At 41.0% G+C, this 13,130-nt stretch overlaps 1 protein-coding gene across 2 annotated transcripts; it reads right to left on the reverse strand.

Moving 5' to 3' along the window:
* Nucleotides 1-2,971: 2,971 nt before the first annotated feature.
* On the reverse strand, nt 2,972-6,015 carry rpl12 (ribosomal protein L12). 2 transcript variants are annotated; one of them, XM_079667479.1, is made up of 6 exons: nt 5,856-6,015; nt 4,469-4,542; nt 4,036-4,134; nt 3,850-3,931; nt 3,674-3,760; nt 2,972-3,126 (listed from the first exon to the last, which is right to left on the reverse strand). In XM_079667479.1, the coding sequence occupies exons 1-6, from the start codon at nt 5,890-5,892 to the stop codon at nt 3,008-3,010; spliced, it is 498 nt and encodes a 165-aa protein (XP_079523605.1). In that variant the 5' UTR covers nt 5,893-6,015; the 3' UTR covers nt 2,972-3,007. The 2 variants fall into 2 exon arrangements, with proteins under 2 accessions (XP_079523605.1, XP_079523606.1); XM_079667480.1 differs by having other exon boundaries at nt 5,740-5,880.
* Nucleotides 6,016-13,130: the final 7,115 nt, after the last annotated feature.

A 13,130-nucleotide genomic window follows, 5' to 3' on the forward strand; every position in this document is an offset into this window, starting at 1 on the left:
ACTGTTTTGATCCATTGTGTATGAATGCTTCAGCTCTTCAGACCAACATAGTAAGATGTGAGCATGTTCTGAATTGTGTTGGTATGCAGCCTAGGTCTGGTCTGTTTAATTAAGGAAATCTGCCACTTTTATATTGTAGAATTTGTTAAATTAAAGCAGTCTTTAATTGTTCGTCCTAAACATAGCAATATATGGTTTAGAAATGTAACATGTCTTTGAAAAAATAATAGTATACAGTTTATATTGTGTATCATCTTTAGCTTGAAAATACATAGATATATATTTTTTATATAAAATAAATAGACCGACACTTTATCAATCCCAAATTGGGAAATTATTTAACAGCAGTAGTGTTTTCAGGTATTAAAATAAAGTCTAAACTACACAACACAAGTATAATGCACAGCAATCCATAAGATAAGTCCGATATGTTCATGAAACTCCCCAGGAGACACCGACACTAACGTAGCCGAGTGGACTCCGGAGTTTGCTGTATGAGCTGCATTGTATGATCGGTGGTTTAGTGGGCTGTCACTCAAAAATTGAGTAGCCGCACCCCTGAAAGTCCCGCCCACCTGGGATGTTTGTGTCAGAATCGAAAACAAAAAATGAGGGAGCGCAAATGAGAGTGCTGCAGCGAGAGCAAAAGTCTGATCATTGAGAAAGAAGAAAAAAGAATTGCAAACAAAAACCTATGTTAAAACAAAGAAAAAATACTTATAGTTTACATGATTACACAAATGATTTGTTTGCAACTTATAGTTTTATTTTTAAATTTTATTTTATTTTGCTTGACTCAGTTTTTTTTTCTGTTAAACTCTTAGTGTTGCTTTATCTTTGATACAAAACTAATCCCATACTATCCTAGTTAGCGTTAGTTTATTTATCATGTCATGCTAGAAAGTACATGTGGAACTCTGTTTTGTAAAAGTGAAACTAAAACCTAAATACAGTTGTATTAATGTGATTGTGACCTTTTTAATCATTTAAGTCTTCTACACACTTTAGGTCTGCAGCTCCTTCAAAATGAAACGAGAATCTATGCAGTTTTTCCTCTTCTGTGTTCTGAGGTTATGAGCCAACCATTAGTCAAGTTTGTTTTCATAATGTTCTGTATGCTAATTAAAAAAAAGGGTAACCAGTTTGTTTATAAAGTATAAATATACATTTTAAAAACAAATAGAATACAAGCTATGTATTACTCATCACAGTGGCCTAATCTAAGAAAAATAGAAATATGCCTTGTCACCTATTTTGTCTAATGTTGTGTATTGTATGTGTTGAGAATGCTGAACATTTTGTGCCTTACAATAAAGGAACTTATTTAAATTAAGCTGTATTTGTCTTTTTAAAAAGAAACAAGTAGCATATATAAAAAACAAAACAATAAATCACCAACACGTGTATACATAACACAAAACAAGGTTCTTTTAAATGTTGTTTGAAGTAAAATGTTATCTATTATATTCACTTCAGATGAATAGTATCAGAAAATGTAAAATAAGAAACCAAAGTATATCAGTAGGTGATTCTCTTTGCCATTGTTTATCTAGTCTATACTTTTACAATTCAATTCTTGGTTTTGGTGGGCCACCCTAACGGCCCGTCTACACTACAGGCATCGAAAAATGCTTTCAACGCTTCGCCCATTCACTTGAATGGGGTGACGTAGAAGATTTTTAATCTTCGCCGAACTGCATTGTGGGGAGCATGGCATGGCTTTGCAAGCATCACGAGCATCTATCGGCATCAAAAGTTGAACAATGTTCAGGTGGAGGTAGCAGAGACAGTGGAACAATGTTCAACTTTTGAGGCTCGATGCTTGGCATAAGCCAATCAAATCCCGTTTATGCAAATCCCGGCAGTGCAAGCGCAGCCAATCCAACCGCGTGCAAGCTGGTAGAGCCAGACAGCAGTTAATTTCCTCATATTCCAAACGAGATATTACGGTAGCAAATCACCCGGTTCTTTACGACCAGAACTATTTACCGGGATACAAACCGGAGGAACCAGGCATGGAGGGAGGTGGCAGAGACAGTGGGTGAAACTGGTAGGTTTTTCACCTGTTTGGGAGAGTTTATATCCAGTTTACTTCGTTTTAACATTGCTATTGTTTTGTATGTCGGGGGCGGGAGATTAATGTGATTGGTTGTTGGTTGCAAAAAAATCGCCAAGCTTCCGACACGCCCAGCTTCAAGATTTTTTGATGCCTGTAGTGTAGACGGGACGTAAGATTTTCAGTGGCCCCATTTGGCCACCCCTATGAAACATTTCTGGAGGTGCCACTGCTTGCTGGGGAGTAAATATTAAAAATCAGTTAAAATTACCAACCGTGATTTTTTTAATGTATCTGCCGGTCCTTGGCACAATAAAGGTTGGGAACCCCTGAGCTAGAGGACATTCTTTTTGAATAAGACTGGCAGTAGTGTAACTATTGTGTACCAACAACCCATTACAGCTCTGCACTTAACCTATAAAACACTATAGAAGGGCCAATAGTGTTGTCAGTTTATCTTTACGGTCTACTGTATATTTTCTACTTTTTAAATGCAGTTTTGTTTCTATATTGAAATTTACATTTTAGAATTGTTTATTTTTACTTTTGAGCAATGCAGTTTTGTTTTTATATTGCTGCAAGGAAAACATTTCCCAATATGGGATCAATAAACTACAATATCCAACATTTAAAATGGTGAACTTTAGTTACTTAATTCCTAGGAACTTCTTTTAAAATCTGACTTGATGTGATCAATTCCAACTACCGTACTTTGTACACAGCACCGTTCAAATTGCATGTCATGTTGACAAAAATGTCCCTAACCAAGTGTATACAATCGTAGAATTGTTAAAGCAGTTCAGGCTCTGTAATATTTTGCAGCATTACAAGTGACATGCTTCAGTAATTGATATACTTTACCAGAGTTTATGCATCTTGAGCATGAATAGTGTAAAAAAGATGCCACACAAAGAGTTAGTTTTTTGTGAAAACTTTATTGGCGTCACGCATTTACTCAGATGGACACTCGATTTTGCCGCCGTTGATATCATCGATGACATCGTGGGGATGACGACCATCAATGGTGCAGCCGACAGACTGAGCGGTACCGAGGATCTCTTTGATGGTTCCTGGAGGGAGACGATACACATAGTCAAAAGCTATACAAGACCATAAACCATTCATTTAGTTTACAGCTCATAACTATTCACAACATGTTGAAATAACTGATCAAATCTGCAGGTTTATTTGTTCCGGTCTTTTCGGCACAAAGTTGTCCATGGTTTTCAGGCATCCCTGTTTCCTAAAGCTGGGTCAATCTTAGCCTCCACTGGATTATACTCAGCCACTGACTGACAGGCATAGTGGCGGGAGGCTGACAACCTTACTAGTAATGTTGGTTAAAAGACAGGAATGTTCGCCTTAATTCTCACATGTAAACAAAACTGTTATTTTTGAAGCGTAAATATGGTCAGAGGTAAAAATCGGTGCCAGTAATCTGGCATGTTTTACACCGTAGAACAAAATGTGAAAAGACAAACGAAATGACAGACTAGGGGGCCTGATGTGGAAGAGTTTCAGGGTTTTAAGACTCATTTCTACACCTCTCTATAAATTGGCTAACTTGTATTTCATATGTTAGAAGTGCAATTCAGAGTTAAGAGATTTATTTCTTACCAGAGAGCTCTCTGGCGATGGAGCGAGGCCTCATGGTGCGAGCGACTGTCAAAATTTCCTCAAAGGTTACAGATCCACTGTGCTTGACTGTAATGCACAAGAGGGGAGCAATGAGTCAATTAACTTTTAAATCAATACTTGTACTTTTTAATACTTTTCTAAAGAAGGTCACTTACTGTTCTTGACCTTCTTCCTGTCACGAGGAGGCTCCTTCAGAGCCTTGATGATCAGAGCAGATGCAGAGGGAACGACCTCAACCTTAGGACAGCAATGATAAAACAGAACAGTCATGACTACTGCCAGTCTTCCTATTACCTCCACATCATTGGTGTTAATGAATAGATATTGCAGTTTGGACATACCGCTGCCTGTCTGTTCTGGATAGTTAGCTTCACAGTGATCCTCAGGCCCTTCCAGTCACCGGTGGCCTTGGCAATGTCATCACCAACTTTCTTGGGAGACTGTTGAGGAAAAGACAAAGTGGTTGAGAAGCTTACAACTGATGAAAGGAAAAAAACCTTTAAACTTCACCCACACAAAAAGGTGCTATTTTTTTTACCACTAATACAAATAAAAACACTTCAAAAGATAATTATGCATTATAGCTGTGCCATCCTCAGTTTGTGTTCCAGACTTTTCGGCACAAAGTTGTCCATTGTTTTCGGGCATCCCTGTTTCCTAAAGCTGGGTCAATCTTAGCCTCCACTGGATTATACTCAGCCACTGACTGACAGGCATAGTGGCGGGAGGCTGATATAGTTTTTAAACCAAGATGCATTTCTATTTCACACTCACCAGACCCAAGGGTCCGATCTTGGGGGCCAGGGCTGATGTTGCTCCAACCTCTCCTCCAGTGCATCTCATGTACACTGCAAGTAAAAAAAAAGAGGCACTGAGCACAATCTAATTAAAGATTATAATTAGGGCTTGTCCACAAAACGTACTGACAAGTGAGTTAACAGGTCCGGTTGCAGGTTTATTTGTTCCAGTCTTTTCGGCACAAAGTTGTCCATGGTTTTCGGGCATCCCTGTTTCCTAAAGCCGGGTCACTCTTAGCCTCCACTGGATTATACTCAGTCACTCTGACAGACAGGCATAGTGGCGGGAGGCTGACAACCTTACTAGTAATGTTGGATAAAAGACAGTAATATTGCCCTAATGGCCACATGTGGACGCCACTATTTGATGCATAGAAATAATAGCTCTAGTCTATCAATTAACTCTGTCATGGTCAGCAGCTAAGGACATGGTGTTCAGTAGTCCACTTTAGTCTTACACTTGGCATATTATATGTTGTAAAACAAAATGAATGTCTCATTTTGTATTAGAGAAACATCACATTTTGCCATCTGAAGTAATAAAGCTCAACAGGAATCATTCTGGGAACATGGGTGGATTTGGAAGTGAGTCCCAGACATCGACTAAAGCAATTTAACTCTATCCACAACTCGCTCACTAATGTTAAAGGCTATACATGCAACATACACTTCTAATATTGACCGATCACACCAAATTGAAGCAAAACACGATTTATATATTACTATGAAACAAGACTCATTGTTATCATATTATAATCTCCCTGAGATGAGTATCGCACTGAACATTTACAAATCCAATCACTTAGTTTTTTAGAATATGAATAACTAAAATTGCTATAATATCTTGATAAATCAAATCAAGACAGCAGGACGCAATACAATATGAAAGTGTATTTACAATAATGGGCATCGTCATTTGTAAAAACCCTTCAGGCTATAATTCTCAAAAAGGAACTGTAAATAAAATGCATTAACATTACTTGCTGCAATAAGTCAAATAAAAATCAGTCCATAAAACAAATGAATACATTCACAAACAAGTCAAATAAGGTTACGAGGCAAGGTAAATTAGCTAACGCAGCTAACGTTAGCTAGTACTCTAACACGTGGTTCCGATGTAACACACACACACTGGCAAATCCCGTCACAAATCACTCGCACTCAGCTGGAAAATATAATTTAAGCATGCAATAATAAAAGTCCTAATTATTTCCCCGTTTCTCGTCGCTTTTCGTTCCCCAACTTTACCGTTTTCTTTAGGCCGTTCACAGGCCGGCAGACACGGAGACAGCCGTCAGAGAACGACTCCATCTTGCTGTGAACAAGACTCTGCTTTTATTACCCAGGTAACACTGAAAACATACCAACTTTAACCTCGCTGGGGTCGAATTTGGGAGGCATGTTGCGTGTTGGTTGAGTTCAGCTTGCGTGAGGGTGTCGGATGAACCCGGGCTCGGGACGACCGATTACTGTTGCACCTTCACCGTTAAAGGGGAGAAAGAAAGACCGATTTAAGGCCGCGGATGGGTTTTTATAGCACCACAAGTATCGCGAGATCTTTAGCTTCAGTCCACATGACGTACATACAATGAATGACATGGTTGTGGCAGGCTTACACTTTCGTACATAACTACATTGGTGGAGAAATTGATCAGAAGATGTACTTTAGTAAAAGTACTCATACCACAGTGTGAAAACAAGTATTTTTAACATGTTATTTAAGTTCAATATGCAAGAACAATTAGGAAAATGTAGTTGAAGTATTCCTAAATAATTTGATTGGTTTATAAGAATAGTTAAAAGAGTGAAAAGTCATGATCACAACTATAACCTAAACTTAATTTCAAATGTATAACAATTATGAAAAGGAAAAGCTGAACAGCTTTACATTTGAAAAGATTGAAATATAACATGTTTGTTACATCAATAATGACTTCATTCATCAACAATAGTTTCAGCATTAGTTGTCCAAACTGTTGGTTAGTTTAATTGATCAAATAACATCACCATTTTATAAACTGCTATAATGTTTTTGTATGCAAACATCGTGTAACCTTACATAAAGCTGTCAGATAAATGTATTGGAATAAAACATGTACCTCTGAACTGTAGCGGAGTGAAAGTGTAAAGGGTTTTGAGAAGGACATGTTCAAGAAATTGCACATGAGTCAACTTTACATTTCTGAGTAAATACATTTTTATTCCATAAAGCCCACTAGCCCAGCCTTATGAATTCTCCCACGTTTTCCTTTGAATGGTAATGGTCAATGTTTTGTCAAGGAATGATGAACAGGAATGTGATGAGCACAATGTTCATTTATTTTTCTATGATTCCCATTAGCTTCCATCAATTGGTCGCTATTTCTCCACAAAAGCAGCAAAAATAATGTCGATAATGATGTAAGTCAAAAATGTATATCAATAAACCTACATTTTCACTGTGGGCACACGTTCAGATAGACGGCTGATTAGGACCAGAAGAAAAACGGGAGAGTATAGAATTGAAAAACAAACAAACATAAAATCCAAAAAGCAAACATTAAGTTAACAACTTAAAATAAAAAAGAATGGGGCCCCCCAGAATTAAAGAGTCCCGGAGGCTCCTGGTTTGTGCTCGTGTTTTGTGTCTGTGTGTTCAGCTCGTGAACAGTTGGTGGCAGTGTTGGAGCAATAAGTGGTTGGTTAGCAGTCACAAAAACAAAAGAAGGCCCATTCCCAAACCGCCCCCTACACCCTACCCTACACCCTACCCTTCCGTTTGCGCGTTCACGCGGAGGGTCCGCCATATTGAGGGCTGTTCCAAACCAACGAGTGTGGAGCGGTGTGGAGGGGGAGTGGGCTATCAAGCCCTCAAACAGCGAGTCTGCACCGGTGCAGGAGTCGAGGAGTCGAGGAGGGGAAATTAGAGTATTAGAGGTTTCTCAATACTGTAGCGACCCTGATAGGATGCTGAGGGTGTCACTCAGGTATCCCCCGTCTCTCTGCCAATCACAGAGCTGCACAGTGATGCTGGTCTAGGTGCGGGTCTGTGGTTGGGGGAGCAGACGGGGGAGGGCGGGGAAGTTGTGACGTAGTCTTGGTTATAAATGTGTGTGTGTGTGAGAGTTTAGTAGAGTGTGTGAGGTTGAACCCGCAAGCTATACCTGTACCTGTGATCATCTAAGAAAATAAGAGTTATTAAAGCCCAATAACTTGAAGCCGGTTTCCGACTCCATCTGTGAACGTTACAATACTCAAATTTCCCCTCCTCGACTCCTCAACTCCTCGGTCCTCCGGTAGTGACCCGGAAATGAATTTCAGCGCGCCATTTTGAAGGACATCTCATTTCTCTAAATGCACACAGAGGACCGAGGATCGAGCGTCGAGGAGGCTCTCTGGAGGATCTATAACCGAGGATACACTGATGGTTCCTCCACGGCTCCTCCGCGGATACATTTCCGGGAACGGTGGAGGCGTGACGCACGGCCGAACTTATCTCAGCCAATGACAGCTCTGCATGCATTCGATATTATTTTAGAATATGCTTTCATCGCGTTGCGATGTTTCCAGAGAGAACAGCTGTGAGGTCCGTGCAGAAAGCAGAGCAGTGTGTATAATATATATATCACTCAGTACAACAGGCCCACTCTCTTTATTTGCTTTAGTTTAGTAGATAACTACAAACAAAGAGTCGATATTTTTCTAAGACCATTTAGTGCTTCACATAATAAAATACACAACGGCTGTAGCCTGATTATGCTTTAGGAGCTGTAGGTGTGTGTGGTACAGTGTGTAGGTGTGTGTGTGGTACAGTGTGTAGGTGTGTGTGTGGTAGTGTGTAGGTGTGTGTGTTGTACAGTGCGTAGATGCGGCGGACAGACGGGTCTCAGTTGGTTTGGTGTCCTCTGCTTACTTTTAATACTTGTAAATACAACTTGTGGCCCGTAATTTCAATTCCCCATTTCAGCGACCAGAGAGAGTCTCTGATTGTGTTACGTTATTATGAGAGTGCTCTCATACTTTAAATTGTGTATATTTATATAAAATATATTTGTGTGTGTCCGCATCTGTAGCCTGTTATTGTCTCATTATACCGCACTGTGAATGAATTAAAAGTAAATATATAAGTCGTCATGAACACATCTGTCCATCAGACAGAGTCTGCTGCTGGTGCTGCTGTGTCTCCTGTCATCATTAATGGACGTCTCTTTAAAATGACCGCTCAGAGGAGAGGAGTTCTCATTTCTCTAACTGCCTGCTGCTTCCCCTCCTCTCTCCTCGGTTCCCCGCCTCAGTCCTCCGCTCGCATCTCCTGTGGGCGGGACTAAGTCTCGAGGGTAGGAGTCGAGGAGGGGACATTTAAGAATTGAGAAGCCTCTGTGGTTCGGACGTCACATGTCACGTGATTTGAAGCAGTTGCTGCTTCGGATGTCATATGTCACGTGATTTGAAGCAAGCTTCGAAGCACTAGGCTTGTTTGAGACAAGTGAGACCTGCGCAGACCTGCGCAATTTCGATCAACGTCTTGCTAGTGCGTTGCATGATGGTTAGTCTAGTCATTTTGTCCGACTTGCTCTGGAGGCTCGCCTACATGAGACGTTGAAACCTCGCGGGACAAAGACGCCCGCAGCCTTGAGAGCCAGGCGGCGCAGTTCCTCTCCACGGGCTGCGGAAGCGAAATGCTTGATGGGAAACGACTCGCTGGTATCTCGAGCTGAGCGCTCATTGGTGTTTTGTGTCAGTTTTACGTCGCCCCCTCCATTAACATTTTTCATAATTGTTCCACAATGTTTATCATCATGAAATTAATATCTATATATGTTATACTATACTTGCATTGCTTACCGTTTTCATACTTTATATATCTTAGCATAGTCATACACAATCTTCATACTGATCACAGGCTGCTGTGTATATTCATACCCCTCACTGTTTATTCATCATTCAATTCATTCTATATTTTATTCTGTAGTAGATTGTGTACATTACTTTTCACTTTACTGCTTTTTGCACTCCTGGTTGGAAGCTAAACTGCATTTCGTTGTCTCAGTAGGCTACCTGTAATATGTGCAATAACAATAAAGTTGAATCTAATCTTGAGCAGGAACACATTTATTTACTTAGTACATTACTGACAATAACGATTAAACACATGTGTGCATTCTTTATAAATACGAACCGAGTCAAGCCGACTCCGGAGGTGGTGGTATGCACCATAAAGTTGTTTGCAATCCGCCAAAAAACCGAGAGGAGAAGGAAGAAGAAGAAGAAGGAAGACGAAAAAGGAAGAAGAAGAAGAAGAAGAAGTCGACTCGGAGCTGTCCGACTTCAGGCGAGCTTTTTGAGACCTCCCCCGGCTGCGATCGGCTATTCTCGTTTACTTTCGAGACGAGCCGCAACGCGTCTCAAACAAGCCTACTGCTTCTATGGCAGGGGTCGGCAACCCCTGGCACGCGTGCCAGCATTGGCACGCGGCACTGTAACCAGTGGCACACTAGGAATAAGTGGAATAAGTGTTCAAAAATATTTAAATTAATTTTCGGATCCTGACCGAGACCGCCGCCAGAGCGCGTCTCCCCGTTACCTGCAGAAGGAAGCCATGCACGCAACGCAGCCCCGCTCTCTTTATCTCCAGGTGACTTTCTGCCGCTTTCCTCCGTGGTGCAGTGCTGATCGTTTCACCACGGAGGAAAGCACTTCACTAATTTCAGTACCCATAAGGAGCTGTAAAAATGACGCAGTTTTTGCGTGGCTGTGTTTATTTAGTTGAAAGCCCAGTGGCGATCTGCTCATCTCTCATCGAAATAATATGCTACAAAGGGGCGGACTGGCCATCTGTGTGTTGAACTTTCCTGTCGGCTCCCAGACCGTAGTCGAGGAGGGCAGAAGCAACAAGCTTCAGGTTCAATAACCCACTTTAGCTTAAATGACTGGAGAGAGGCGAGCTCTTCTTGGGAGGACGTTGCATTTATTTAGCTGTTCTTCTGTTTCACAAAATACATCACAGACCTCTATTTTTCTGCTTTCCCGTTTCACTTCCAGAAACATACACACGTTCCCTCACTGTCGCTCTACCATTCACAAACACACATGCACAAGCCGCACCCCTCTCTCTCTCTCTTAAAGGGACAGCGATCTCATCTCACTCTGCATGACCCTAATATCATAACTTGTGTGTTCTGGAGAATCACAGAACGGATGATCGTCCTTATTATTATGCCATTTAAACCAATTATTTAAATGTGTATGTTAAATTCGGCATCATGTAAGTTGCGCTGACAGGTCCACACACTGCTTCCCCGCAGCGAGGCTCCCCCGCCCTCCTGCTGATAGTTGACGAGCGTCAAGCTCCTCAACCCCCCCCCCCGTTGATAATTCTCGATCGTTGGCACGCTGATAACATTTTTTTTTTAAATGGCACTTCATATCAAAAAGGTTGCCGACCCCTGTTCTATGGAATAGGAACGAGATGAGCTCTGATATTGAGTGGCTCTGGATTTCGAGGATTCGACGAGTGGATGAGGAGCGACGAACAACCCGGAAGTGGAAGTGAAGTCGGAGACGCGTGACAGAAAGCTGAGAGAGAATCGGAAAACTCGGATACATACAGAAACGGTAGCTTTGGACTGTTATTGTTTGGCGGATTTGCATAAGCTGTACATTGAGTGTTTCATCATGTCAACCAGCTCAGATGGTAGCCAAAGAGACGATATGGAATGGATGATATCCAAAGCTGCGAGGAAGAAAAGATCTTTGAAAGAAAGAGATAGTTCAGAAAGAGCTAGAAGGTGGTCGGATTGGTCGGGTGAAGCCGACAAGGCTAATCAAAGCAAAAAATCAGTCAAAGTGTCAGCCAAGCAATGTTGGATAAAGAACTAGAACACGAGTAGAAAGTTGTAATAGAATTCAATCAGGATGGTGGGCATTACCACCCGATTAAACTTACCAAAGCAATTGAAAAAGAGATTGGAAAAATTAAATTCGCTAAATTCATGAACAACAAGCGGGTTTTGATACATGCCAATAACAAACAGCAGCAGGAAAAGATTCTGGGAATGAACTCACTGAATGGGGAGAAAATGAAGGCGCATGTCCCAGGAGCAATGGCAAAACTGAGAGGAGTAATTTCAGGAGTACCATTGGACATGTCAGTGGAAGATATTAAAAGTGAATTAAAAGGAGGTAAAGTAGTGGAAGTCACAAGGCTTAAAAGCAAACGGGATGGCACATTCAAAGAAACATTATCGGTTCTCAGTCAGTTTGAGAGAACATTACCTAAGGCAGTACAAATGGGATATTTGAACTTCACTGTTAGGGAGTACATTCCCAAACCTCTCAGGTGTTACGCATGTCAACGAATGGGGCACACAGCGCAGCAGTGTAAAGGGCAGCTAAGGTGTGCGAGATGCGGAGGAAAACATGAGTATGGAAAATGTGAAAAGGATGCAAAGGTTAAATGTTGTAACTGCGGAGGAGATCACAGTGCTGCGTTTGGAGGATGTGAAGTGCAGAGAGAGGCCAAAGAGGTGCAGAGGGTTAAGATTACAAACAAAGTTTCATACGCAGAAGCAGTAAAGAAAGTAAGGGGAACAATAACAATCAATAAGACCCCTAGGGGAATGGAGCAGAGCATTACAATACAAAATGGCAGGAACACACCAAAAAGTAATCTTCAAATCCAACCCCACAGCGCCACCAAGAGTAAAGAGGATGATGATGTTCTAGGAGTGAAAAAGGTGAATCTTGTGGTATTCATATGCCATACTGTAAATGTTGCATTACAGTTAAAAAAGAAAAGTGATAGAATCAAAGCCATTGTGGAGGCAGCTGGAAAATTCCTAGACATGAAAGATATTAAAGCAGATCAGATACATGCAATGTTAGCTCTAAATGGAGCTTGGGAAAATGAAAATCAGGATGAGGGTTAGATCCTTAATCATGGTTCTGCACATACTACAGTGGAACGCAAGAAGCCTCATAGCTAATGGTCAAGAATTCAAGAAATATATATATGAGCTAGAGGTGGTCCCTGAGGTAATATGTGTGCAAGAAACCTGGTTACGACCTCAATTAGACTTTGTCATTCCAGGATTTAGCTGTATAAGGCATGATAGAGCTAATAGTCAAAATGGTGGAGGGTGTGCCACGTTTCTCAAAGATGGTGTGGTATATAGGGAGGTGCAATCTCCTGATGATATAGAGTGTATTATAGTGGAAATTTGCAACCCTAGGAAACAAGATAACATTAGGATAATCAATTTATACAACCCATGTAAAAACCTAACCTCTGATATATTTAAAGAAATAGCAGGCAATAAACATAGGAAGGAAGTTTGGTGTGGTGATTTCAATGCACACAACAGTCTATGGGGCAGCAACCATACAGATAGTAACGGAAATATAGTGGAAGAAATGCTGGAGGAAAGAACACTAGTATGCCTTAATGATGGACATGGCACAAGAGTAGATGTACACAGGGGGAAAGTCTCATGCCTGGATCTGACATTAGTGTCAAACTGTTTGGTGCATACATGCGAATGGTTTGTTTTGAATAGCTCCACTGTAGGAAGTGACCATTATCCAGTGCTTACTAAAATGAATACTAATGTATATATGCAGGAAGGAGGTGTAATAACCAGGTGGTGCTTTGCTAAAGCTGA

The sequence above is a fragment of the Notothenia rossii genome, assembly GCF_949606895.1.
Source record: "Notothenia rossii genome assembly, chromosome: 2".
NCBI lineage: Eukaryota > Metazoa > Chordata > Actinopteri > Perciformes > Nototheniidae > Notothenia > Notothenia rossii.

Excerpts from the sequence above, each read along its gene's own strand:
- rpl12 (XM_079667479.1), bottom strand. The coding sequence starts at position 5,892 with ATGCCTCCCAAATTCGACCCCAGCGAGGTTAAAGTTG. Across the intron at positions 4,543-5,855 it reads CCCCAGCGAGGTTAAAGTTG|TGTACATGAGATGCACTGGA; the intron begins GTATGTTTTCAG and ends TTTTACTTGCAG. Across the intron at positions 3,761-3,849 it reads CAGGAAGAAGGTCAAGAACA|TCAAGCACAGTGGATCTGTA; the intron begins GTAAGTGACCTT and ends TGTGCATTACAG.